Here is a 26,072-nt window from a genome sequence, read left to right on the forward strand (position 1 = left end):
ATGTTATCCTATGTGTTGATGCACATTAGGAAGACTAGTGGCCTTTTTTAAGCTCAGCGTTTAGAGGCAGAAAAAAAAATCCTTTTGGTTTGAGTTTTTGAGAACATTATTATGTTAGAAAAAAAAAAACGCTAAATGCTGCTAAGCACTACTAAACTCTCCTAGACATTCTTAAATGCTCATAAGGCCTCATGCACACTGGACGTTTTTACAGCTACTGTTTTTGGCTTCAGACATTTTTTTCTGCAGCCAATAAACTCCCCAGCATGTTCTCCAATGTGTCCATGCACACATAGGCTGTTATCAGCAGTTTTTAGCAGGGGAGTTTTCTGGCTGGAAAAAAACAGAACTAGTGGATTTTGAGAGGTGTTTTTCAGCTGTAAAACTGCTCTATCCCTTACAAAAGCTTAAAAACTCCATAAAACGCTGAAAAACGCATCGTTTTGGCATTTATCAACATTTTTGAGCCATAAGCTTTTGTGGGATTTTGTTAAAAAAAAGCTAAAAAACACTACTGCAAAAATGCTGAGAAACTCATTCTACAGCTACAGCTTTCCACAGCTAATGCTACTGGCTTTTTAATAAAGTCCAGTGTGCATGAGTATGGAAGAGCCCTGGGGCCATCATAAAAAAATACAGAATTATGAGTTTGAAAAAAAAAAATGTTTTTTTTTTTTTTTTTTTTTTTACAGAATTCTGAGTTTGAAAGTCAGAATTCTGAGTTTGAAAGTCAGAATTCTGAGTTTGAAAGTCAGAATTCTGAGTTTGAAAGTCAGAATTCTGAGATTCAAAGTCAGAATTCTGAGTTTGAAAGTCAGAATTCTGAGATTCAAAGTCAGAATCATGAGTTTAAAAAAAAAAAAAAATCTACAGAATTCTGAGATTTAAAGTCAGAATTCTGAGATTCAAAGTCAGAATTCTGAGATTCAAAGTCAGAATTCTGAGTTTAAAAGTCAGAATTCTGAGATTAAAAGTCAGAATTCTGAGGTGCCGCACTGTGTCTGTGAGCCCACCGTCAATTACGGGAGACTTGGGATGTCGGCATTGCCATCATATACTGCTGATTGAACAGAACTGTTATTATACACGGCTCACTGCCCTGTCACTACATTGTGTTTAATCATCACCCTGACACTGCCAGTACATACAGGTCATGGCCTGCTCTGCACTGCCATTATATACACTAGTTACTGTGCCCCCCCTCTCAGGTGGGGATTCTGGGAAAATAGTGGCATGCAGAGCAAAATACTGTACCTGTGTGTATATATATATATATATATATATATATATATATTTGTAGTATGTAAGACCCCTTTCACACCGAGGGCATTTTGCAGGCGCTATAGTGTTAAAAATAGCGCCTGCAATCCGCCTTCAAACAGCTGCAGCATTGTCTCCAGTGTGAAAGCCCTCAGCGCTGCGCTGGCAGGGCATCAGAAAAAGTCCTGCCAGCAGCTTCTTTGGAGCGGTGAAGGAGCGGTGTGTTTACCGCTCCTCCATCACTGCTCCCCATTGAAATCAATGGGGCAGCGCTGGGATACCGCCGGCAAAACGCCGCTATTGCAGCACATTGCAGGCGGTTTTAACCCTTTCTCGGCCGCTAGCGGGGGTTAAAAGTGCCCCCCTAACGGCCGAAATGCGCCGCTAATCCAACGGTAAAACGTCAATAAAAATAGCGGCGTTTTACCGCCGACGCTATAGGCGGCTCGGTGTGAAAGGGCTCTAAGAGTTTAAAACTGGTGCACACATAAGGGGCTAACAGTAGTGAAGCAGAAAAATGACCCTGCATCGGTGACAGTGTTGCCAACCGCCCGTATTTTTACGGGCAGCCCGTAAAAACAGGGCATTTTTTTACCGCCCGTAATTGTCCGTAGCACGGGAAAAGTGCCAGTAAAAATGGCTGTGACCAGCTCAGCTTGGAACTGCGCATGCGCAATTCCCGGAGATGCCCGAGAGCCAGCTGCCGAGACAATCCGATCTGCACCTCGGAGAATTGCTCCGCCCACCACCACCTCTCAGTCAATCAGCATCACTGTAACCAGCCCTCCTCCTGCAGCCCGCCACATTTGACAAGAAGATGCGGCCAGCCGAAAGTGTGGCTGTGCTGTATTGAGGCGGGTGGGAGTCTGCTCTGCTCCCTGCACTTCATATTACCAGCCCAGGCAATGGCATCCCCTCGCTTGTTCTCCTGGCCACACTGTGACAGAGGAGAGGCACGGCTGTGGGCTGCATGTTCTAGAGAGCCTGCTTCTCCTCTGTCAGGACCGGAGCAGCTGTGAGTCTGTGTCTGTGACAAGGAGTGAGCCAGAGCAGGCTCTCTGTGATGTCCTCCCCCCGCCCCTCCTCCCCCTTCTCCGGTCAGCAGAACGAGCACGGAGATCAAGGACACACAGACAGGGCTGTGTGCATTCTTCCTCACCCTTCTATCAGCAGTGGGGGTGGTGATTTATAAAGCAGCAGCAGGATTTAGCAGTTTTCAGAGGGGGACACGGAGTTGCAGGTAATCATTGTGCAGTAACCCCTAGCAACCAAATGATGAGCAGTATTGTATGGTAACCAAATAGTGCTGGGCAGTAATGTACAGTAACCAAATGGGCAGTAATGTACAGTAACCGAATGCTGGAGAGTAATGTATAGTAACCGAATGCTGGAGAGTAATGTATAGTAACCGAATGGTGGACAGTAATGTACAGTAACCAAATGGGCAGTAATGTACAGTAACCGAATGCTGGAGAGTAATGTATAGTAACCGAATGCTGGAGAGTAATGTATAGTAACCGAATGGTGGACAGTAATGTACAGTAACCGAATGGTGGAGAGTAATGTACAGTAACCGAATGGTGGAGAGTAATGTATAGTAACCGAATGGTGGACAGTAATGTACAGTAACCGAATGGTGGAGAGTAATGTACAGTAACCGAATGGTGGAGAGTAATGTATAGTAACCGAATGGTGGACAGTAATGTACAGTAACCGAATGGTGGAGAGTAATGTATAGTAACCGAATGGTGGACAGTAATGTACAGTAATTGAATGGTGGGCAGTATTGTACAGTAACCGAATGGTGGGCAGTATTGTACAGTAACCGAATGGTGGACAGTAATGTACAGTAACCGAATGGTGGACAGTAATGTACAGTAACCGAATGCAGGAGAGTAATGTATAGTAACCGAATGGTGGACAGTAATGTACAGTAACCGAATGGTGGACAGTAATGTACAGTAACCGAATGCTGGAGAGTAATGTATAGTAACCAAATGGTGGACAGTAATGTACAGTAACCGAATGGTGGACAGTAATGTACAGTAACCGAATGGTGGGCAGTATTGTACAGTAACCGAATGGTGGGCAGTATTGTACAGTAACCCAATGGTGGGCAGTATTGTACAGTAACCCAATGGTGGGCAGTATTGTACAGTAACCGAATGGTGGACAGTAATGTATAGTAACCGAATGGTGGAGAGTAATGTATAGTAACCGAATGGTGGACAGTAATGTACAGTAACCGAATGGTGGGCAGTATTGTACAGTAACCGAATGGTGGGCAGTATTGTACAGTAACCGAATGGTGGGCAGTATTGTACAGTAACTGAATGGTGGGCAGTATTGTACAGTAACTGAATGGTGGGCAGTATTGTACAGTAACCGAATGCTGGAGAGTAATGTACAGTAACTGAATGTGGGAGCATTCTCTCTCTCTCTCTCGTTCTCTTTGGGGACAAAAATTAAGGGGAAATCTCTCCAGTTTGACATAGGTGACAAAATACTGATGGGTTACAATAATCCGCCTTTACGATACTCAAAATAAGAAATATGTTTTTCGACCTAATATCTACCTTAAATCACATTGCTAATTGCACATGTAACTTGTTTGTTGCCTAAACACTGAAATTCCCACTTAAAACTGTAATTTTTTACACTTTTGGAAGTGCCAGTAAAAACGTGGCGGTGCCAGTAAATTTTAGGTGTTGTGCCAGTAAATTTCAATCTGGTAGGTTGGCAACACTGATCGGTGACGTCATTGGATGGGAAAAAATGACCCTGCATCGGTGGTGTCATTGGATGGAAAAAAATTACCCTGCATCGGTGGTGTCATTGGATGGAAAAAAATGAGCCTGCATCGGTGGTGTCGCTGGATGGAAAAAAATGACCCTGCATCGGTGGTGTCACTGGATGGAAAAAAATGACCCTGTATCGGTGATGTCACTGGATGGAAAAAATGACCCTGCATCGGTGGTGTCACTGAATGGGAAAAATGACCCTGCATCGGTGGTGTCATTGAATGGAAACAAATTCTGTGTCAATGGTGTAGCTAAGAGGAAAATGGCGCTGCATCAGTGTCAGTGGGGATAAAGTGTAGCCAATCAGTGAAGGGGAGATATGGGCGTGTACATTGTAGTACACAGATTATAGTGCAGAGCCCAGGGCTGAGTTATAAGACATGATGGTTATCATGCAGCTTCCAGGGACAATCTCCTGAAATTGAGAACTGGCCCCATGTCACCAAAATCATCCCAATGTATACACAGATTTGTAAAAAAAAATCCCTACTCTCTAATTTATAGTAGTCAGCATATACAACAATTTTATCAATATGTCTTTGTTAATATGCCTTGAAATCAATTTGGATATATCAATAAAATACAATTTAAGTCCTCACTAACTCATAGTTTAAAATATGTTTAATATAAAATCAATATATTGAAAATATATATATATATAATTAAATAATGTGCTCTGAACTGGATTATTATTATTATTATTATTATACAATATTTATATAGCGCCAACAGTTTACGTAGCGCTTTACAACTTGAGGGTAGACAGTACAAATACAATACAATTAGATACAGTAGGAATCAGAGGGCCCTGCTCACTTAGAGCTTACAATCTAAGAGGGAAGGTTAAGAGATACAAGAGGTAATAGCTGTGGGTGATGTGCTGATTGAGAAGATAAATGTACAGTTGTTAGGTGGGGGCCAGATAGGCTTCTCTGAAGAGATGAGTTTTCAGGGATCGTCTGAAAGTGGATAAGGTAGGAGAAAATCGGACGGATTGGGGAAGAGCATTCCAGAGGATGGGGGAGGCTCTGGAGAAGTCCTGAAGGCGAGCATGGGATGAGGTGACAAGGGAGTTTGAGAGCAGGAGGTCTTGGGAGGAGCGAAGAGAACGATTAGGTTGGTATTTTGTGACTAGGTTAGAGATGTAGCTAGGGGCCAGGTTGTGGATGGCTTTGTAAGTTATAGTTAGTATCTTGAATTTAATTCGGTGACTGAGTGGCAGCCAATGGAGGGATTGGCAGAGGGGTGTAGCAGACGCTGAGCGGTTTGTGTGGTGGATGAGCCTGGCCGCAGCGTTCATGATGGACTGAAGTGGGGATAGCCTATTTAGAGGTAAACCAATGAGGAGGGAGTTGCAGTAGTCAAGGCGGGAGATGACCAGGGAGTGGATTAGAAGCTTTGTGGTGTCATTGGTTAGGAAGGGGCGTATCTTGGAGATGTTGCGAAGACAGAGGCGGCAAGCTTTGGATAGTGATAGAATGTGGGGTCGAAAGGTTAGTTCAGAGTCCAGGATTACACCTAGGACCTTGGCGTGGGGAGATGGGTTGATAGTTGAGCCGTTGATCTTGACAGGGAGATCAGGGGAAGTGGCACCTGAGGGAGGAAATATCATGAGCTCGGTTTTGGATAGGTTGAGTTTGAGAAAGTGATGTGACATCCAGGCTGATATGTCTGCTAATAAGTTGGTAATGCGTGAGGAGACAGATGGAGAGAGCTGGGGGGTGGAGAGATAGATTTGGGTGTCATCAGCGTAGAGATGATATTTAAAGCCGTGGGAGGCAATCAATTGACCCAAGGAGGTGGTGTAGATTGAGAAAAGGAGAGGTCCGAGAACAGAACCTTGGGGGACCCCAACGGAAAAAGGAAGAGGAGAAGAGGAAGTAGAGTTGTAAGTGACACTGAAGGAGCGGTGGGATAGGTAGGATGAGAACCAGCGAAGAGTACAGTCACGGAGACCAAAGGAGTGGAGTTTTTTGAGGAGGAGGGGGTGGTCCACTGTGTCAAAGGCAGCAGAGAGATCCAGGAGAAGTAGTACCGAATAGTGTCCATTGGCTTTAGCCATTAGTAGGTCATTTGAGAGTTTAAGGAGAGCAGTTTCCGTGGAGTGTTGAGGGCGAAAACCGGACTGAAGGGGATCAAGAAGTTTATTCATGGTCAGATGGTCGCTTAATCGGTTGTAGACCAGTCTTTCAAGAAGTTTGGAGGAGAAGGAGAGTAAGGAGATGGGACGCAAGTTGTTGAGATTGGTGGGATCCAGTGAGGGCTTTTTTAGTATGGGGGTGACTAGCGCATGTTTTAGAGAGTTTGGGAAGATGCCACAAGAGAGGGAGAGGTTGAAAATGTGAGTTAGAGAGCGTAGAATCGAGGATAAGAACCAGAACTTTCAACACTATAAGCCTTTTGCTCTAACCACTATACTATCACTTAAGGGTTCATAATAGCTTCTTTCTATGTTTAATAAGAGATTAATTCTCTGTGAAACAACTGTATTAGTCCAGACAAGTGATTTATGATCGAATTGTTATGACCAGTCTCCTGAAATTGTGAACTGTCCCCCAGGGGAAAATGAAGATGACACCCTAATGATCCCATCTGATCCCCCTAATAATATATACACAGTTTTTTCTTTAAAATCTCTACTCTCTAATTTATAGTAGGCAGCATAGACTACAACTTTGTGTGCTCAATATATCAGTGTGTCTTTGTTAATATAACTTGAAATCAATTTGGATATATTGATGAAATACAGTTTAAGCCCTCACTATCACATATTTTAAAATATATACATATTCCCTCACCTGGATTAGAACCCACAACTTCACCAATATAAGTCTGCTGCTCTAGCCACTATCTGCTGTTATAATATGAGGTTAATTGTGTGTGAAACACCTCTATTAGTCCAGATAAGTAATTGTTATGATCAATCCGTTATGACCATAGACACACATTGTCCTGCTGCTTTCTAGCCATTCACAATTCCCTCATGTAGGGGCAAAAGTGCAATGTTTCCTACAAGTTGGGGTGCAGAGCTGTGCTGTGCTGGCCATTGTGTTCTGTTATCTATGGAAGCTGTGCCCCCCCCCCTCACACACAATACACACGTTTTCAGCATGGCTCTTTATGTTGGAGCAGATGACAGAGAAGGATAAGACAGCAGAAGAACCAGAGAATCCAGCACTGCCTGCTTCCCTATACTGTGTGCTGTAACTAAGATAGATTTACATATCCATATACAGAGCAGAAGACATGTATGTCTGCAGAATGATGGTCTGTGGGTGTTACTACATTATTGCTCATTGGTCCTAAAATCTTCCTTAGGCTCGATTCACACCTATGCATGTTGCTTTTGAGCGTTTTTGGAGGGTTTTTTTTCATGCTTGCCACGTTTTTGAGCCGCGTTTTTGCCGCGTTTTTGCCGCGATTTGCGTTTTGCGTTTTTTTTTTTTTTTTTTTTTTTCATTTTTTTTTACAGTCTTAAAAAAAAATTACAAAAAAAAAAAATAAAAAAAAAACGGCAAAAACGCACCAAAAACGCACCAAAAACGCATCAAAAACGCTGCAAAAACGGTGCACTTGCGTTTTTGATGCTTGTCCATTGAAAACCATTACATGCAAAACGCTGCTTTTTGCATGAAAAAAAGTCCCCGACCCTTTCTAAAAACGCAGAGATACAAAAAAGCATTGATGTGAACATGTTCCATAGGAACCCATGTTAAAAAATTCCCATGCATTTCTGCAAAATGCAAAATGCATCAAAAAACGCGCTAGTGTGAATGGGGCCTAATAGAGACTACTATATTTCTAAAAATTCAGAATTCTGACTTTGAATCTCAGAATTCTGACTTTGAATCTCAGAATTCTGACTTTGAATCTCAGAATTCTGTAGAAAATTATTTTTTTTTAAACTTACAATTCTGAATTTCAATCTCAGAATTCTGAGTTTAAAAGTCAGAAATCAGTTTTTTTTTTATGATGGCCCCAGGGCTCTTCCATATAAAAACGCCTATAAAACCTAATGCTCCTAAATGCTGCTAGAAGCTGCTGAAAACCAGCACAAAATTGCTAAATATGAGTATTTTTTATACAGCATTTTCTGGTACGGTAACTGTTTTTTTTTTGTTTTTGTTTCTTTATTTAAGCCATTGTGCATGGACCTTTAAAGCTGCTCTTAGAGAGAAGCATATGAGCATAATTAAGCGCATGCAACCCACATAACGTGCTAGTATGCATGTGAATTTATAAGTGGCTAGAATAAATTAATATTTTATCCAATAGAATGAGTTTATGTTGATACTCTTATAAACACCCTATGCCTGTAAATGAGCATAAAGCATATAAATGCTGTTAAAGATGTGACATTGAAGGCATTTTTTCTGCTAAGTTCTGGCAGAAAAAATGCAGCTTAACCCCTTCCTGCCTAAGCCTTTTTCTGACATTTGTTGCTTACAAGGTAAAAGCTGTATTTTTTGCTAAAAAGTTATTTAGAACACCCAAACAGAGACTATTTAGCAGAGACTCTAGAGAATAAAATGGCAATCGTTGCAATATTTTATATCACACGGTATTTGCGCAGCAGTCTTTCGAACGCAATTTTTGGGGAATATTGACACTTTCATGAATTTAAAAAAAACTAAACAGTAAAGTTAGCCCAATTTTTTTTCTATAGTGTGAAAGATGATGTTACGTTGAGTAAATAGATAACTAGCATTTTATGCTTTGAAATTTCACAATACTTGTGGAATGGCGACAAAATACGGTACTTAAAAATCTCCATAGGCGATGCTTTAAAATAGTCTACAGGTTACCAGTTTAGGGGTACAGAGGAGATCTTGTGCTAGAAGTATTGCTCTTGTGCTAACGATTGTGGGTGTGGTTTGAACACTGTTTACATTTGCGGGTCCGTCTTACGTATGTGTTCGCTTCTGCGCACGAGCAGAGAGGATGGGGTGCTTTAAATTTTTTTTTTTTTTTGCATTAGAGGCAGGGTGCATTCACGTGTGTGCATGCACCCTTAAAGTGTTAAAAAAAAAATTGCTGCTGCCTGTGATCTGGAAAGAATGAATGATTCATTCATTTCCCAGTTCCTCCCCTTCCTTTCACAGTGGAGGAAAGGGAGGAAGGAGGAACTAATGAATGAACAGTAGGGATGGGCTTTATGTTCGGGTCGAACATGAGTTCAACTCGAAAATTGGCTGTTCGCCCGTACAAAGCGAACAGCGAACAATTTGGGGTGTTCGCAGCAAATTTGAAAGCCGCGGAACACCCTTTAAAAGTCTATGGGAGAAATCAAAAGTGCTAATTTTAAAGGCTTATATGCAAGTTATTGTCATAAAAAGTGTTTGGGGACCTGGGTCCTACCCCAGGGGACATAGATCAATGCAAAAAAAAGTTTTAAAAACGGCCGTTTTTTCGGGAGCAGTGATTTTAATAATGCTTAAAGTGAAACAATAAAAGTGTAATATTTATTTAAATTTCGTACCTGGGGGGTGTCTATAGTATGCCTGTAAAGGGGCGCATGTTTCCCGTGTTTAGAACAGTCTGACAGCAAAATTACATTTCTAAAGGAAAAAAAGTCATGTAAAACTACTATCGCTACTATCACTACTAACTACTGTAAAACTACTATCGCTAGCGCTGGCTGTAATGAATTGTCGGTCCGGCAATACACATAAAAGTTCATTGATAAAAACAGCATGGAATTTCCCCACAGGGGAACACCGAACCAAAATTTTTTTTAAAAAATGGCGTGGGGGTCCCCCTCAAAATCCATACCAGACCCTTCAGGTCTGGTATGGATTTTAAGGGGAACCCCGTGCCAAAATTTTTTTTAAAAATGGCGTGGGGTCCCCCCAGAAATCCATACCAGACCCTTATCTGAGCACGCAACCTGTCTTACGTATGTGTTCGCTTCTGCGCACGAGCAGAGAGGGACGGGGTGCTTTGAATTTTAATTTTTTTTCTTATTTTATTGATTTTTTTTAATTTTTATTTTTTTTATGTCTCTTAAAAAAAAAAAAATTCTGATCATTTTTATTTATGTCAGAAGGAATGTAAACATCCCTTGTGACAGTAATAGGCAGTGACCTCCTTTTGTACTTAAAAGCATTCAAAACACCAAGTTTGGCAGTTTTGAATGCTGTCATTTTTTAAAATTTGGTGCCTTTAGGTCTTCTGTAAACCGGAAGTGATGTCATGACATCGCTTCCGGCTTACTAAATCCGAGACCCGATCAAAGCTGATTCTGGCTTCGTTCGGGTCTGTGGCCTGCCGGGGGACGTGCCGGCTGGTCGCTCAGCCCTCCCGGTGGGACAGGAGAACCCGGACGAGCCGCAGAAGCCGGTGGGAGGAGGGGGGGGACGCCCCCTCCTGCTCCCTGGGATAACAGCCAAGCGGCTGCTAGCCGTATCGTTTGTTATCCCAAGAAAGCCGACCGTCGGTTCTAAAAAACGGTACCGGGGTGATGCGTGCAGCTACATGCATTACCCCGGTACAACCCCTTCGAGCCGAGGCTGCATTTGCGTACGGTCGGTGTGAAGGGGTTAAATTCATACGCCCATGTGCATGAGGCCTAAGGATACACCACTGTGTTCCAGTACATCTTTATTACTTTCTGAGAGGCAAGTCTGCAATGACAGCTTTCATATGTATATCCTGACATCTGTTGTTATCCCTACAGACATTAACGAATGTAGAGAAAATCCCCAAATCTGTGACCCTAATGGTGATTGTATGAACACACATGGATCATATACGTGTGCATGCAAGGAAGGATACCAGAGCATCTCTAATACTTGTACAGGTGAGTGTCATATTTTTCTTAGATATGTACACTGCCGAAAAATCTTTTTTTTTTTTTTTTTTTTTTTTTTTTTAGTTTTAGTTTTGTTTTGTTTTTTGTTTATCGGATCATTCGTTATGATCAATATTCGTTATTTCAAATAAATTCATAACTTTGGATAAATTCAAATTTGTTACCTTCCATTTGTTTAGATGCGGTATTCGTTATTTTGAGAATTCTGAATAATTAGAACAAAAATCTGAAATTCGAAAATCCAAAAATTCTAAAGAACGAAAATCGAAAATTCAAAAAATGAAAATCTGAAAATCAGAAAGAATAAAAATCCAAAAATAAGAACGAAAATCTGAAAGAGCAAAAAAAACATTCGGATAATTTCTATTATAATTAAAATATTACGTTTATTAACCATTATTCTAGTTTTATTATTATTATTTATTAATAATAATAATAATAATAGTTTTAAACTATTAAATTATAGGTATTGGAATTTCCTTTCAAATTTGGCTGTTAGTGAATGTAACGAATATGAATTTATCCAAAGCTACGAATTATTCGGCCTTCGTTACTTCGGATAATTCGTAGTTTCGGATAAATTCTTATACGTTACGTTCACTAACAGCCAAATTTGAAAGGAAATTCCAAAACCTATAATTTAATAGTTTATAACTGTTATAGTTTTTATTATGATTATTTATTATTAATAAATAATCATAATAAAAAAACTATAATAATGGTTAATAAACATAATATTTTAATCATAATAGAAATTTTTCGAATGTTTTTTGTTCTTTCTGATTTTCGGATTTTCATTCCTTCTGATTTTGAAACTTTCAGATTTTCCTTCTTTCAAAGTTTTGGACTTACGTTCTTTTGAATTTTCTGATTTTCGTTCTTTTAGTAAATGTGGTTTCGAAAAAATTTGTGAAAGGGTCTTTTGTTAATTCGGATGTTTTCCGAATTAACAAATATGCAGAATTTTGACAAATTGCACGTGTCTAATTTTTATTAGAAATCACCATTCACTAAAGATGCCGAAAGATATGAGATGCTGCCTTATCCAGCTGGGTGGTGATCTTATGTCTGTCTGTTCTCCATAGTACTGAATTGGGCAACAATAAATGATTAGGTTAGGACACCTATCCCTATCCCCAGAGATAAGTCAGCACTGGACTTCACCTTTCTGCTTCCAGGTACTCCCCTCTCCAATGACATTAACCACCTGAGTACCAGTCTGTAATATCCTTTCATTACCAGGCCATTTTTCAGTGCTGTGATAGTTTGACTGACATTTATTTCAGTGTACCTGAAATATCATGTACCTGAATGAATTTCAAATAGTTTTTTTGAGATGCATTTGATAATAACCACTGGGTAAACTTTTGAATACAAACTATTTCTCTTACATTCTATTATAAAACATGTCACAAAACATTATAAAACATGTCAAATAAAATGCTAGGACAGCATGACCCCCCTCCCCAAGTAACCCCTATTTAGAAAGTTGTCACGCCAAGGTGATTTTTTTTTTTGCCACAATTTTTCAGAAATGAACATGATGATAATGAGGTGGTTAAAACACGGTAGTAATAGTGAATCATTAATGTACAGGTCACATGAAGTAGGAAGGTGGAGTTGAGGGGGTTAATTTGCAGATTTGGAGGATAAGAGAGGTGAAGGATTAAAATACAGATCATTTAATCAATAAAGAAAAGCAATAGTAAGCTGTCAGCTCTCCCAGCTGATCACAGTCACTTGCAGGTAATCGCTCATGCAGCAATTACCTGCAAGTGACCATGATTAGCTGTGAGAGCTGACAGCTTCCTATTGCTTTCCTGCCTCTCGCAGCTAATGGCAAGAACCCCTGCTGGGGGGTTGCATTAGAGGCAGGGTGCATTCACAGGTGTGAATGCACCCTTAAAGTGTTAAAAAAATAAATTGCTGCTGCCTGTGATCTGGAAAGAATGAATAATTCATTCATTTCCCAGTTCCTCCCCTTCCTTTCACAGTGGAAGAAAGGGAGGAAGGAGGAACTAATGAATGAACAGTAAAAACCGTATTGCCGTTTACACTTGTGATCAGTGTGATTGGTCATCAACGTGATCACAAGGTAGAAAGCCAATCAGATTGGCTCTGTACACTGTGATGAGGATCAAATCACAGCCATTACCAATTGCAATCGCTACCTAAGGGTGATTTCTGAAGTGCTATTTAAAAACAGCACTGCAGAAATAAACATCCACCACTCCATTATTTATGAACGAACAATGAAAATAAAGTGGTTTTTGGTAGAGAAGGGAAGGATTCGATTTTACTGTTATCCATGGGCTGCATTAGAGAAATGTGGACGGACATACTGTACACTATAGCATCTAAAGCCAGGCATATATGGATCGAAATTTGTCTGGTTCAGCAGTGACTGGCTGAGATTTGATCCATCTATGGGCAGGCTCAACACTTGGGTACAACCAGCCTGTTGGATTTTTTTACAAGTGATTACTGCAGGTGGTTATAGCCACAATCATCGTATTCTGCTGTTCGGAAAGGCTCCCTGCGCCCACTCCCCCACCCCTGGCAGAACACAATAGCACTACAGGAAGGATTCCCCCGCCCCCCCATCAACATTGACCGTGTTGATGGGGGAATTGGGTGATTTTCTTTCCTTCCACCTTCCTGCTGCCGGTACCATGTGATCGCTGTGACCAATCAGAGCAGGTCACATGACATTTGTACACAATGGATGGCGTCTATTCATGCCATTCATTGTGTACTATTGTGTTGATCTCTATGATTGGTCACAGTGATCACATGGTAAACGCAGGGTCGATCACAGCCCATGTGTACCATTTGATTAGCTGCTGTCACTCACAGTTAATCACAATAGTAGACACTGAATGAATAGATTTCATTCACAAAAAATGGTTGCTTATAACAGTGAAATTCACTGTTATAAGCAATAATAGTGTGTAAAAAAAAAAAATCATGATCACCTCCCCAGAGTAGTAAAATGTTACTATGGTCACAGGATATAACACTTTTTTTAAGTGTTATAAATAAGAGAACATTTTTAAAAATTATTGTTTTTGTTTTGTTTTTTTTTACATACTGTCACCAGTCAGTGTCCCTGATCACTGTCACACCAGTTATATGACGATGCTGTACTGCACTAGTGACAATATGTAAAGAAAAAAAAATGTGTTTCTTCATTTTCCAAAAAATTGTGACAAACAATGACAACTTCAAAAAAATTGCCAGGCCTCTTACTAAATACCTTGGACTGTCTACTTTCCAAAAATGGGTCATTTGGGGGGTATTTGTACTGGCATTTTAGGGCCTCAAGAAATACGATAGGCCGTCAGTGCATCAGGCTTGATCGATTTTCAGATACATATGCCATAGGAGAGACTTACAAAAACTGAAGCACTTAGAATCTGGTGCAGCTATGCATTGTAACCAATCAGCTTCTAACTTCAGCTTGTTAAATGAAGCTTTGGCATTAAAACCTGATTGGTTTCCCTGCAGAGCTGCACTAGACTCTCCAGTTTTAGTAAATCCCCCACATAGTTTGTGGACTCTATAACTTTCCTACAGACTAAATAATATACACTGATTTGGGTTATTTTTCAGCAAAGTAGTGTAGCAGAATATATTTTTGCCTAAATTTACGAAGAACGATTATTTATTTGCAAAAGTTTATAACAGAAACAAAGAAAAACAGGCTTTTTCTTCAGAAATATCAGTCTTTTTTCATTTATTCAGCAAAAAATTAAAAAAAAAAAAACAGTGGTGATTAATTACCACCAAAGTAAAGCTCTATTTGTGTTAAAAGAAATTATACAAAATACATTTGGGTAAAGTGTTGCATGACCGCGCAATTGTCATATAAAGTGTGACAGTGCTGAAAACTGAGCAAAGAAGGCTGAAAATGCCCCGGTATTGAAGTGGTTAAGGTCTGTTTTTATCAATGTTTGTACCCAAGATGCAAATACATTTTGCCCAAGAGTCACCTTTTAAAAAAACAAAATAATCTTATGTGAAAAATGGGTAGATGTCTGAATGAAAACATTGAAAAATAGCCCCCTAAGTGTATTTAATATGAAGATAATGCCATTAACGTTCATGTGCTTATGTGGATTTTGGCCCTAACAATGTTTGTCAGAACATATAACAGAAAATCAGAGATAGCAGTGCCTAATGCATTCTAATCCATATGCTAAGCTACTAAAGTGCTGATGTGCTACTCTAAAACAGATTTGTAATTCTTCTAAAGTGCAAACACAGCTATATTAAATCTGAACTCCAGGCAGATATAAAAGACACAAATTATCATAGTCCTACTTTTATCAATCAATCAGCAAATGTACTTTCAAATCCAAGCAGTGTAAATACCTGAATGTGCCATAGTATTACACTTCTGCCATCCCTGTAGAGCCGCACCCAGACTGGGAGAGGGTGGGATAAATCTAAGAACCAGTCAGGTGTGCATGCATGTGAATGTGCTGGCAGGGAATTGTAACTCTACCCCTGTAGGACCAGATTAAAGTATTAGGTGCTTTGTTCGTGCCTTGGCTTTGCAAAAGGCCTCAACTCCTCTGACATCCCAGGTTGTACCCCTTTAGTCAATGTGGGTCTTGCAATTTTGCAGAAATTGAAAGCCTGAGATCAGGCTTGAGACCAAATAGGGGATAACAGGGTATATTTCTTAAGAAACATATGCACTAACTAGGGTTGTCCCGATACCGATACTAGTATCGGTATCGGCACCGATACTGAGCATTTGCCCAGGTATTTGTACTCGGGCAAATGCTCCCGATGCTGCACCCGACCGATACCTGGACAATCAGCAGTGATCGGTGTGTGGGGGAGTTACAAGCTCCCCCCCCCCCCCATTTCAGCTGCTTTAGTGAAATTTATACAGCGGTGATCGGTGCTTGTAACTATTCCACACACGATCACCGCTGACTGTCACCACATCCTCCTCCATGCCGTTCTGCTGTCCCCCTCTGTTCTTCCTCCATACCCCCTCTGTTCTGCTGTCCCCCTCTGTTCTTCCTCCATGCCCCCCCCCATTCTGCTGTCCCCCTCTGTTCTTCCTCCATGCCCTCTCCATTCTGCTGTCCCCCTCTGTTCTTCCTCCATGCCCCCTCCGTTCTGCTGTCCCCCTCTGTTCTTCCTCCATGCCCCCCCCATTTTGCTGTCCCCCTCTGTTCTTCCTCCATGCCCCCTCCATTCTGCTGTCCCCCTCTGTTCTTCCTCCATGCCCCCTCCGTTCTGCTGTCCCCCTCTGTTCTTCCTCCATGCCCCCTCCATTCTGCTGTCCCCCTCTGTTCTTCCTCCATGCCCCCTCCATTCTGCTGTCCCCCTCTGTTCTTCCTCCATGCCCCCTCTGTTCTGCTGTCCCCCTCTGTTCTTCCTCCATGCCCCCTCCATTCTGCTGTCCCCCTCCGTTCTTCCTCCATGCCCCCTCCGTTCTGCTGTCCCCCTCTGTTCTTCCTCCATGCCCCCTCCATTCTGCTGTCCCCCTCTGTTCTTCCTCCATGCCCCCTCCATTCTGCTGTCCCCCTCTGTTCTTCCTCCATACCCCCTTCGTTCTGCTGTCCCCCTCTGTTCTTCCTCCATGCCCCCTCTGTTCTGCTGTCCCCCTCTGTTCTTCCTCCATGCCCCCTCCGTTCTGCTGTCCCCCTCTGTTTTGCTTCTGTCCCCCTTTGTTCTTCCTCCATGCCCCCTCGTTATGCTTCTACCCCCCTCCGTTCTGCTTCTGTCCCCCTCCTTTCTGCTGCTGTCCCTCTCCATGTACTCTTCCTTTTCTGTATGAACAGAGTCATCTGACTCTGTCCATTCACATAACTGAAACATTGTAACCACCTGTGATTACGATGTCTCAGTTTATGAATGGAGAGGAGCCGCTGTCTTCTCTCCATTCATTTTCAGTGCAGCTAAGGCTGCAGAGAAAGGGACTAGGAAATCTCTATCCTCGGTCTCTTTCTCTGTCTCAAGGGGGAGATATCAGGAGTCTGAAAGCATTGCAAAAAAAAAACAAAAAAACACTGTCACGTGACATTAAAAAAAAAAAAGTATTGCTAATTGGTATCGGCGAGTACTTGAGAAAAAGTATCGGTACTTGTACTTGGTCCTAAAAAAGTGGTATCGGGACAACCCTAGCACTAACAATATAGCTGTACAGTACATGGTAAACCCATACAATGCACTAGAAGTGTACTCAAATAGAAAAGAACCGTACCTTGACTCAAATAGCATACGCTGTAGTCTTTACCACAAGCATTCAACAAACAGGCAACAGATTGGTAAATGTAGCAAGAAAATGTGGCTAAATTGCCTGGGTGTACCTATTACGGGTAAGCTAACCCTAGGCCCCTGTTTACAAACGGAAGCAATATGCAATGACTAAACCAAATTATGTATAGTCTTTATTGTTTATATTTGCTTGCTGGCTATGTTGGGGCCCTGGTGTCATTGGTGCGCTTGATAAGAGTCAATCACCCCACTCACAGAGTAGTAGTGGTAGAAGTTGTCAATTATGCACTGTAAGTTATGGTGCAAGGAAGTTGACTGGGCGGTTGTGTAGCCAGGCTGAAGGACCATGGAGGATTCAGGCAGATTGAAAGGGCCATTGGGCAGCTTAACTGGCTGAAGGGGATGAGAGTGTGACTTAACCTCCCTGGCGGTATGATTATTTCAGATTTTTGCGTCTCAAAGCGGTACAATTATTTTGCATAGAAATTTGGCGTTCTATATTGTAGGCCTGTAATTCTTAGCAATAACACACTTAAATCTGTCCACCAAGAGTCTAGTAGATATCCCGGGTATGATGAAGTTTGAAACACAAAATCATAAATTATAATATAATAAATAAATATAAATAATTAAAAAAAAAATAATATAATAATAATAAAATAAATTTCCCCACAATTCACTATCGCTTAATTCTGCAAGTGTTCTTATTTACTATCGCTGTTTTCTAGCTGGTCTAAAGCCACTTTTGACGTAAAGGGACACTTTTTGGTTGCTATGTACAATCTCAAGTTTCCAGGCAGAAAGAACAGTATACATAATATAAAACTGCATGCAGGGCATTGGACAAAGCACTGGGGACAAAAGGGATGTAAAATAATGAAACAATAAAAGTGTAATATTTATTTAAATTTCGTACCTGGGGGGTGTCTATAGTATGCCTGTAAAGGGGCGCATGTTTCCCGTGTTTAGAACAGTCTGACAGCAAAATTACATTTCTAAAGGAAAAAAAGTCATGTAAAACTACTATCGCTACTATCACTACTAACTACTGTAAAACTACTATCGCTAGCGCTGGCTGTAATGAATTGTCGGTCCGGCAATACACATAAAAGTTCATTGATAAAAACAGCATGGAATTTCCCCACAGGGGAACACCGAACCAAAATTTTTTTTAAAAAATGGCGTGGGGGTCCCCCTCAAAATCCATACCAGACCCTTCAGGTCTGGAATGGATTTTAAGGGGAACCCCGTGCCAAAATTTTTTTTAAAAATGGCGTGGGGTCCCCCCAGAAATCCATACCAGACCCTTATCTGAGCACGCAACCTGTCTTACGTATGTGTTCGCTTCTGCGCACGAGCAGAGAGGGACGGGGTGCTTTGAATTTTAATTTTTTTTCTTATTTTATTGATTTTTTTTAATTTTTATTTTTTTTATGTCTCTTAAAAAAAAAAAAATTGTGATCATTTTTATTTATGTCAGAAGGAATGTAAACATCCCTTGTGACAGTAATAGGCAGTGACCTCCTTTGTACTTAAAAGCATTCAAAACGCCAAGTTTGGCAGTTCTGATTGCTGTCATTTTTTAAAATTTGGTGCCTTTAGGTCTTCTGTAAACCGGAAGTGATGTCATGACATCGCTTCCGGCTTACTAAATCCGAGACCCGATCAAAGCTGATTCTGGCTTCGTTCGGGTCTGTGGCCTGCCGGGGGACGTGCCGGCTGGTCGCTCAGCCCTCCCGGTGGGACAGGAGAACCCGGACGAGCCGCAGAAGCCGGTGGGAGGAGGGGGGGGACGCCCCCTCCTGCTCCCTGGGATAACAGCCAAGCGGCTGCTAGCCGTATCGTTTGTTATCCCAAGAAAGCCGACCGTCGGTTCTAAAAAACGGTACCGGGGTGATGCGTGCAGCTACATGCATTACCCCGGTACAACCCCTTCGAGCCGAGGCTGCATTTGCGTACGGTCGGTGTGAAGGGGTTAAATTCATACGCCCATGTGCATGAGGCCTAAGGATACACCACTGTGTTCCAGTACATCTTTATTACTTTCTGAGAGGCAAGTCTGCAATGACAGCTTTCATATGTATATCCTGACATCTGTTGTTATCCCTACAGACATTAACGAATGTAGAGAAAATCCCCAAATCTGTGACCCTAATGGTGATTGTATGAACACACATGGATCATATACGTGTGCATGCAAGGAAGGATACCAGAGCATCTCTAATACTTGTACAGGTGAGTGTCATATTTTTCTTAGATATGTACACTGCCGAAAAATCTTTTTTTTTTTTTTTTTTTTTTTTTTAGTTTTAGTTTTGTTTTGTTTTTTGTTTATCGGATCATTCGTTATGATCAATATTCGTTATTTCAAATAAATTCATAACTTTGGATAAATTCAAATTTGTTACCTTCCATTTGTTTAGATGCGGTATTCGTTATTTTGAGAATTCTGAATAATTAGAACAAAAATCTGAAATTCGAAAATCCAAAAATTCTAAAGAACGAAAATCGAAAATTCAAAAAATGAAAATCTGAAAATCAGAAAGAATAAAAATCCAAAAATAAGAACGAAAATCTGAAAGAGCAAAAAAAACATTCGGATAATTTCTATTATAATTAAAATATTACGTTTATTAACCATTATTCTAGTTTTATTATTATTATTTATTAATAATAATAATAATAATAGTTTTAAACTATTAAATTATAGGTATTGGAATTTCCTTTCAAATTTGGCTGTTAGTGAATGTAACGAATATGAATTTATCCAAAGCTACGAATTATTCGGCCTTCGTTACTTCGGATAATTCGTAGTTTCGGATAAATTCTTATACGTTACGTTCACTAACAGCCAAATTTGAAAGGAAATTCCAAAACCTATAATTTAATAGTTTATAACTGTTATAGTTTTTATTATGATTATTTATTATTAATAAATAATCATAATAAAAAAACTATAATAATGGTTAATAAACATAATATTTTAATCATAATAGAAATTTTTCGAATGTTTTTTGTTCTTTCTGATTTTCGGATTTTCATTCCTTCTGATTTTGAAACTTTCAGATTTTCCTTCTTTCAAAGTTTTGGACTTACGTTCTTTTGAATTTTCTGATTTTCGTTCTTTTAGTAAATGTGGTTTCGAAAAAATTTGTGAAAGGGTCTTTTGTTAATTCGGATGTTTTCCGAATTAACAAATATGCAGAATTTTGACAAATTGCACGTGTCTAATTTTTATTAGAAATCACCATTCACTAAAGATGCCGAAAGATATGAGATGCTGCCTTATCCAGCTGGGTGGTGATCTTATGTCTGTCTGTTCTCCATAGTACTGAATTGGGCAACAATAAATGATTAGGTTAGGACACCTATCCCTATCCCCAGAGATAAGTCAGCACTGGACTTCACCTTTCTGCTTCCAGGTACTCCCCTCTCCAATGACATTAACCACCTGAGTACCAGTCTGTAATATCCTTTCATTACCAGGCCATTTTTCAGTGCTGTGATAGTTTGACTGACATTTATTTCAGTGTACCTGAAATATCATGTACCTGAATGAATTTCAAATAGTTTTTTTGAGATGCATTTGATAATAACCACTGGGTAAACTTTTGAATACAAACTATTTCTCTTACATTCTATTATAAAACATGTCACAAAACATTATAAAACATGTCAAATAAAATGCTAGGACAGCATGACCCCCCTCCCCAAGTAACCCCTATTTAGAAAGTTGTCACGCCAAGGTGATTTTTTTTTTTGCCACAATTTTTCAGAAATGAACATGATGATAATGAGGTGGTTAAAACACGGTAGTAATAGTGAATCATTAATGTACAGGTCACATGAAGTAGGAAGGTGGAGTTGAGGGGGTTAATTTGCAGATTTGGAGGATAAGAGAGGTGAAGGATTAAAATACAGATCATTTAATCAATAAAGAAAAGCAATAGTAAGCTGTCAGCTCTCCCAGCTGATCACAGTCACTTGCAGGTAATCGCTCATGCAGCAATTACCTGCAAGTGACCATGATTAGCTGTGAGAGCTGACAGCTTCCTATTGCTTTCCTGCCTCTCGCAGCTAATGGCAAGAACCCCTGCTGGGGGGTTGCATTAGAGGCAGGGTGCATTCACAGGTGTGAATGCACCCTTAAAGTGTTAAAAAAATAAATTGCTGCTGCCTGTGATCTGGAAAGAATGAATAATTCATTCATTTCCCAGTTCCTCCCCTTCCTTTCACAGTGGAAGAAAGGGAGGAAGGAGGAACTAATGAATGAACAGTAAAAACCGTATTGCCGTTTACACTTGTGATCAGTGTGATTGGTCATCAACGTGATCACAAGGTAGAAAGCCAATCAGATTGGCTCTGTACACTGTGATGAGGATCAAATCACAGCCATTACCAATTGCAATCGCTACCTAAGGGTGATTTCTGAAGTGCTATTTAAAAACAGCACTGCAGAAATAAACATCCACCACTCCATTATTTATGAACGAACAATGAAAATAAAGTGGTTTTTGGTAGAGAAGGGAAGGATTCGATTTTACTGTTATCCATGGGCTGCATTAGAGAAATGTGGACGGACATACTGTACACTATAGCATCTAAAGCCAGGCATATATGGATCGAAATTTGTCTGGTTCAGCAGTGACTGGCTGAGATTTGATCCATCTATGGGCAGGCTCAACACTTGGGTACAACCAGCCTGTTGGATTTTTTTACAAGTGATTACTGCAGGTGGTTATAGCCACAATCATCGTATTCTGCTGTTCGGAAAGGCTCCCTGCGCCCACTCCCCCACCCCTGGCAGAACACAATAGCACTACAGGAAGGATTCCCCCGCCCCCCCATCAACATTGACCGTGTTGATGGGGGAATTGGGTGATTTTCTTTCCTTCCACCTTCCTGCTGCCGGTACCATGTGATCGCTGTGACCAATCAGAGCAGGTCACATGACATTTGTACACAATGGATGGCGTCTATTCATGCCATTCATTGTGTACTATTGTGTTGATCTCTATGATTGGTCACAGTGATCACATGGTAAACGCAGGGTCGATCACAGCCCATGTGTACCATTTGATTAGCTGCTGTCACTCACAGTTAATCACAATAGTAGACACTGAATGAATAGATTTCATTCACAAAAAATGGTTGCTTATAACAGTGAAATTCACTGTTATAAGCAATAATAGTGTGTAAAAAAAAAAAATCATGATCACCTCCCCAGAGTAGTAAAATGTTACTATGGTCACAGGATATAACACTTTTTTTAAGTGTTATAAATAAGAGAACATTTTTAAAAATTATTGTTTTTGTTTTGTTTTTTTTTACATACTGTCACCAGTCAGTGTCCCTGATCACTGTCACACCAGTTATATGACGATGCTGTACTGCACTAGTGACAATATGTAAAGAAAAAAAAATGTGTTTCTTCATTTTCCAAAAAATTGTGACAAACAATGACAACTTCAAAAAAATTGCCAGGCCTCTTACTAAATACCTTGGACTGTCTACTTTCCAAAAATGGGTCATTTGGGGGGTATTTGTACTGGCATTTTAGGGCCTCAAGAAATACGATAGGCCGTCAGTGCATCAGGCTTGATCGATTTTCAGATACATATGCCATAGGAGAGACTTACAAAAACTGAAGCACTTAGAATCTGGTGCAGCTATGCATTGTAACCAATCAGCTTCTAACTTCAGCTTGTTAAATGAAGCTTTGGCATTAAAACCTGATTGGTTTCCCTGCAGAGCTGCACTAGACTCTCCAGTTTTAGTAAATCCCCCACATAGTTTGTGGACTCTATAACTTTCCTACAGACTAAATAATATACACTGATTTGGGTTATTTTTCAGCAAAGTAGTGTAGCAGAATATATTTTTGCCTAAATTTACGAAGAACGATTATTTATTTGCAAAAGTTTATAACAGAAACAAAGAAAAACAGGCTTTTTCTTCAGAAATATCAGTCTTTTTTCATTTATTCAGCAAAAAATTAAAAAAAAAAAACAGTGGTGATTAATTACCACCAAAGTAAAGCTCTATTTGTGTTAAAAGAAATTATACAAAATACATTTGGGTAAAGTGTTGCATGACCGCGCAATTGTCATATAAAGTGTGACAGTGCTGAAAACTGAGCAAAGAAGGCTGAAAATGCCCCGGTATTGAAGTGGTTAAGGTCTGTTTTTATCAATGTTTGTACCCAAGATGCAAATACATTTTGCCCAAGAGTCACCTTTTAAAAAAACAAAATAATCTTATGTGAAAAATGGGTAGATGTCTGAATGAAAACATTGAAAAATAGCCCCCTAAGTGTATTTAATATGAAGATAATGCCATTAACGTTCATGTGCTTATGTGGATTTTGGCCCTAACAATGTTTGTCAGAACATATAACAGAAAATCAGAGATAGCAGTGCCTAATGCATTCTAATCCATATGCTAAGCTACTAAAGTGCTGATGTGCTACTCTAAAACAGATTTGTAATTCTTCTAAAGTGCAAACACAGCTATATTAAATCTGAACTCCAGGCAGATATAAAAGACACAAATTATCATAGTCCTACTTTTATCAATCAATCAGCAAATGTACTTTCAAATCCAAGCAGTGTAAATACCTGAATGTGCCATAGTATTACACTTCTGCCATCCCTGTAGAGCCGCACCCAGACTGGGAGAGGGTGGGATAAATCTAAGAACCAGTCAGGTGTGCATGCATGTGAATGTGCTGGCAGGGAATTGTAACTCTACCCCTGTAGGACCAGATTAAAGTATTAGGTGCTTTGTTCGTGCCTTGGCTTTGCAAAAGGCCTCAACTCCTCTGACATCCCAGGTTGTACCCCTTTAGTCAATGTGGGTCTTGCAATTTTGCAGAAATTGAAAGCCTGAGATCAGGCTTGAGACCAAATAGGGGATAACAGGGTATATTTCTTAAGAAACATATGCACTAACTAGGGTTGTCCCGATACCGATACTAGTATCGGTATCGGCACCGATACTGAGCATTTGCCCAGGTATTTGTACTCGGGCAAATGCTCCCGATGCTGCACCCGACCGATACCTGGACAATCAGCAGTGATCGGTGTGTGGGGGAGTTACAAGCTCCCCCCCCCCCCCCATTTCAGCTGCTTTAGTGAAATTTATACAGCGGTGATCGGTGCTTGTAACTATTCCACACACGATCACCGCTGACTGTCACCACATCCTCCTCCATGCCGTTCTGCTGTCCCCCTCTGTTCTTCCTCCATACCCCCTCTGTTCTGCTGTCCCCCTCTGTTCTTCCTCCATGCCCCCCCCATTCTGCTGTCCCCCTCTGTTCTTCCTCCATGCCCTCTCCATTCTGCTGTCCCCCTCTGTTCTTCCTCCATGCCCCCTCCGTTCTGCTGTCCCCCTCTGTTCTTCCTCCATGCCCCCCCCATTTTGCTGTCCCCCTCTGTTCTTCCTCCATGCCCCCTCCATTCTGCTGTCCCCCTCTGTTCTTCCTCCATGCCCCCTCCGTTCTGCTGTCCCCCTCTGTTCTTCCTCCATGCCCCCTCCATTCTGCTGTCCCCCTCTGTTCTTCCTCCATGCCCCCTCCATTCTGCTGTCCCCCTCTGTTCTTCCTCCATGCCCCCTCTGTTCTGCTGTCCCCCTCTGTTCTTCCTCCATGCCCCCTCCATTCTGCTGTCCCCCTCCGTTCTTCCTCCATGCCCCCTCCGTTCTGCTGTCCCCCTCTGTTCTTCCTCCATGCCCCCTCCATTCTGCTGTCCCCCTCTGTTCTTCCTCCATGCCCCCTCCATTCTGCTGTCCCCCTCTGTTCTTCCTCCATACCCCCTTCGTTCTGCTGTCCCCCTCTGTTCTTCCTCCATGCCCCCTCTGTTCTGCTGTCCCCCTCTGTTCTTCCTCCATGCCCCCTCCGTTCTGCTGTCCCCCTCTGTTTTGCTTCTGTCCCCCTTTGTTCTTCCTCCATGCCCCCTCGTTATGCTTCTACCCCCCTCCGTTCTGCTTCTGTCCCCCTCCTTTCTGCTGCTGTCCCTCTCCATGTACTCTTCCTTTTCTGTATGAACAGAGTCATCTGACTCTGTCCATTCACATAACTGAAACATTGTAACCACCTGTGATTACGATGTCTCAGTTTATGAATGGAGAGGAGCCGCTGTCTTCTCTCCATTCATTTTCAGTGCAGCTAAGGCTGCAGAGAAAGGGACTAGGAAATCTCTATCCTCGGTCTCTTTCTCTGTCTCAAGGGGGAGATATCAGGAGTCTGAAAGCATTGCAAAAAAAAAACAAAAAAACACTGTCACGTGACATTAAAAAAAAAAAAGTATTGCTAATTGGTATCGGCGAGTACTTGAGAAAAAGTATCGGTACTTGTACTTGGTCCTAAAAAAGTGGTATCGGGACAACCCTAGCACTAACAATATAGCTGTACAGTACATGGTAAACCCATACAATGCACTAGAAGTGTACTCAAATAGAAAAGAACCGTACCTTGACTCAAATAGCATACGCTGTAGTCTTTACCACAAGCATTCAACAAACAGGCAACAGATTGGTAAATGTAGCAAGAAAATGTGGCTAAATTGCCTGGGTGTACCTATTACGGGTAAGCTAACCCTAGGCCCCTGTTTACAAACGGAAGCAATATGCAATGACTAAACCAAATTATGTATAGTCTTTATTGTTTATATTTGCTTGCTGGCTATGTTGGGGCCCTGGTGTCATTGGTGCGCTTGATAAGAGTCAATCACCCCACTCACAGAGTAGTAGTGGTAGAAGTTGTCAATTATGCACTGTAAGTTATGGTGCAAGGAAGTTGACTGGGCGGTTGTGTAGCCAGGCTGAAGGACCATGGAGGATTCAGGCAGATTGAAAGGGCCATTGGGCAGCTTAACTGGCTGAAGGGGATGAGAGTGTGACTTAACCTCCCTGGCGGTATGATTATTTCAGATTTTTGCGTCTCAAAGCGGTACAATTATTTT

The 26,072-nt window shown here is 41.0% G+C and overlaps 1 protein-coding gene across 11 annotated transcripts in view; it reads left to right on the forward strand.

Annotated features, from left to right (window-relative positions):
• The window catches only part of ADGRE5 (adhesion G protein-coupled receptor E5), a 432,832-nt gene that overhangs the window by 330,708 nt on the left and 76,052 nt on the right, over nt 1-26,072 (forward strand). For all 11 annotated transcript variants that reach the window (XM_073622463.1, XM_073622473.1, XM_073622462.1 and 8 more), the window contains 2 exons: nt 10,738-10,860; nt 19,225-19,347. In XM_073622463.1, coding sequence (XP_073478564.1) covers nt 10,738-10,860; nt 19,225-19,347 — 246 coding nt within the window. The remainder of the gene's footprint in view (nt 1-10,737; nt 10,861-19,224; nt 19,348-26,072) is intronic.

This window comes from Aquarana catesbeiana, linkage group LG03 (genome assembly GCF_042186555.1).
Source record: "Aquarana catesbeiana isolate 2022-GZ linkage group LG03, ASM4218655v1, whole genome shotgun sequence".
NCBI lineage: Eukaryota > Metazoa > Chordata > Amphibia > Anura > Ranidae > Aquarana > Aquarana catesbeiana.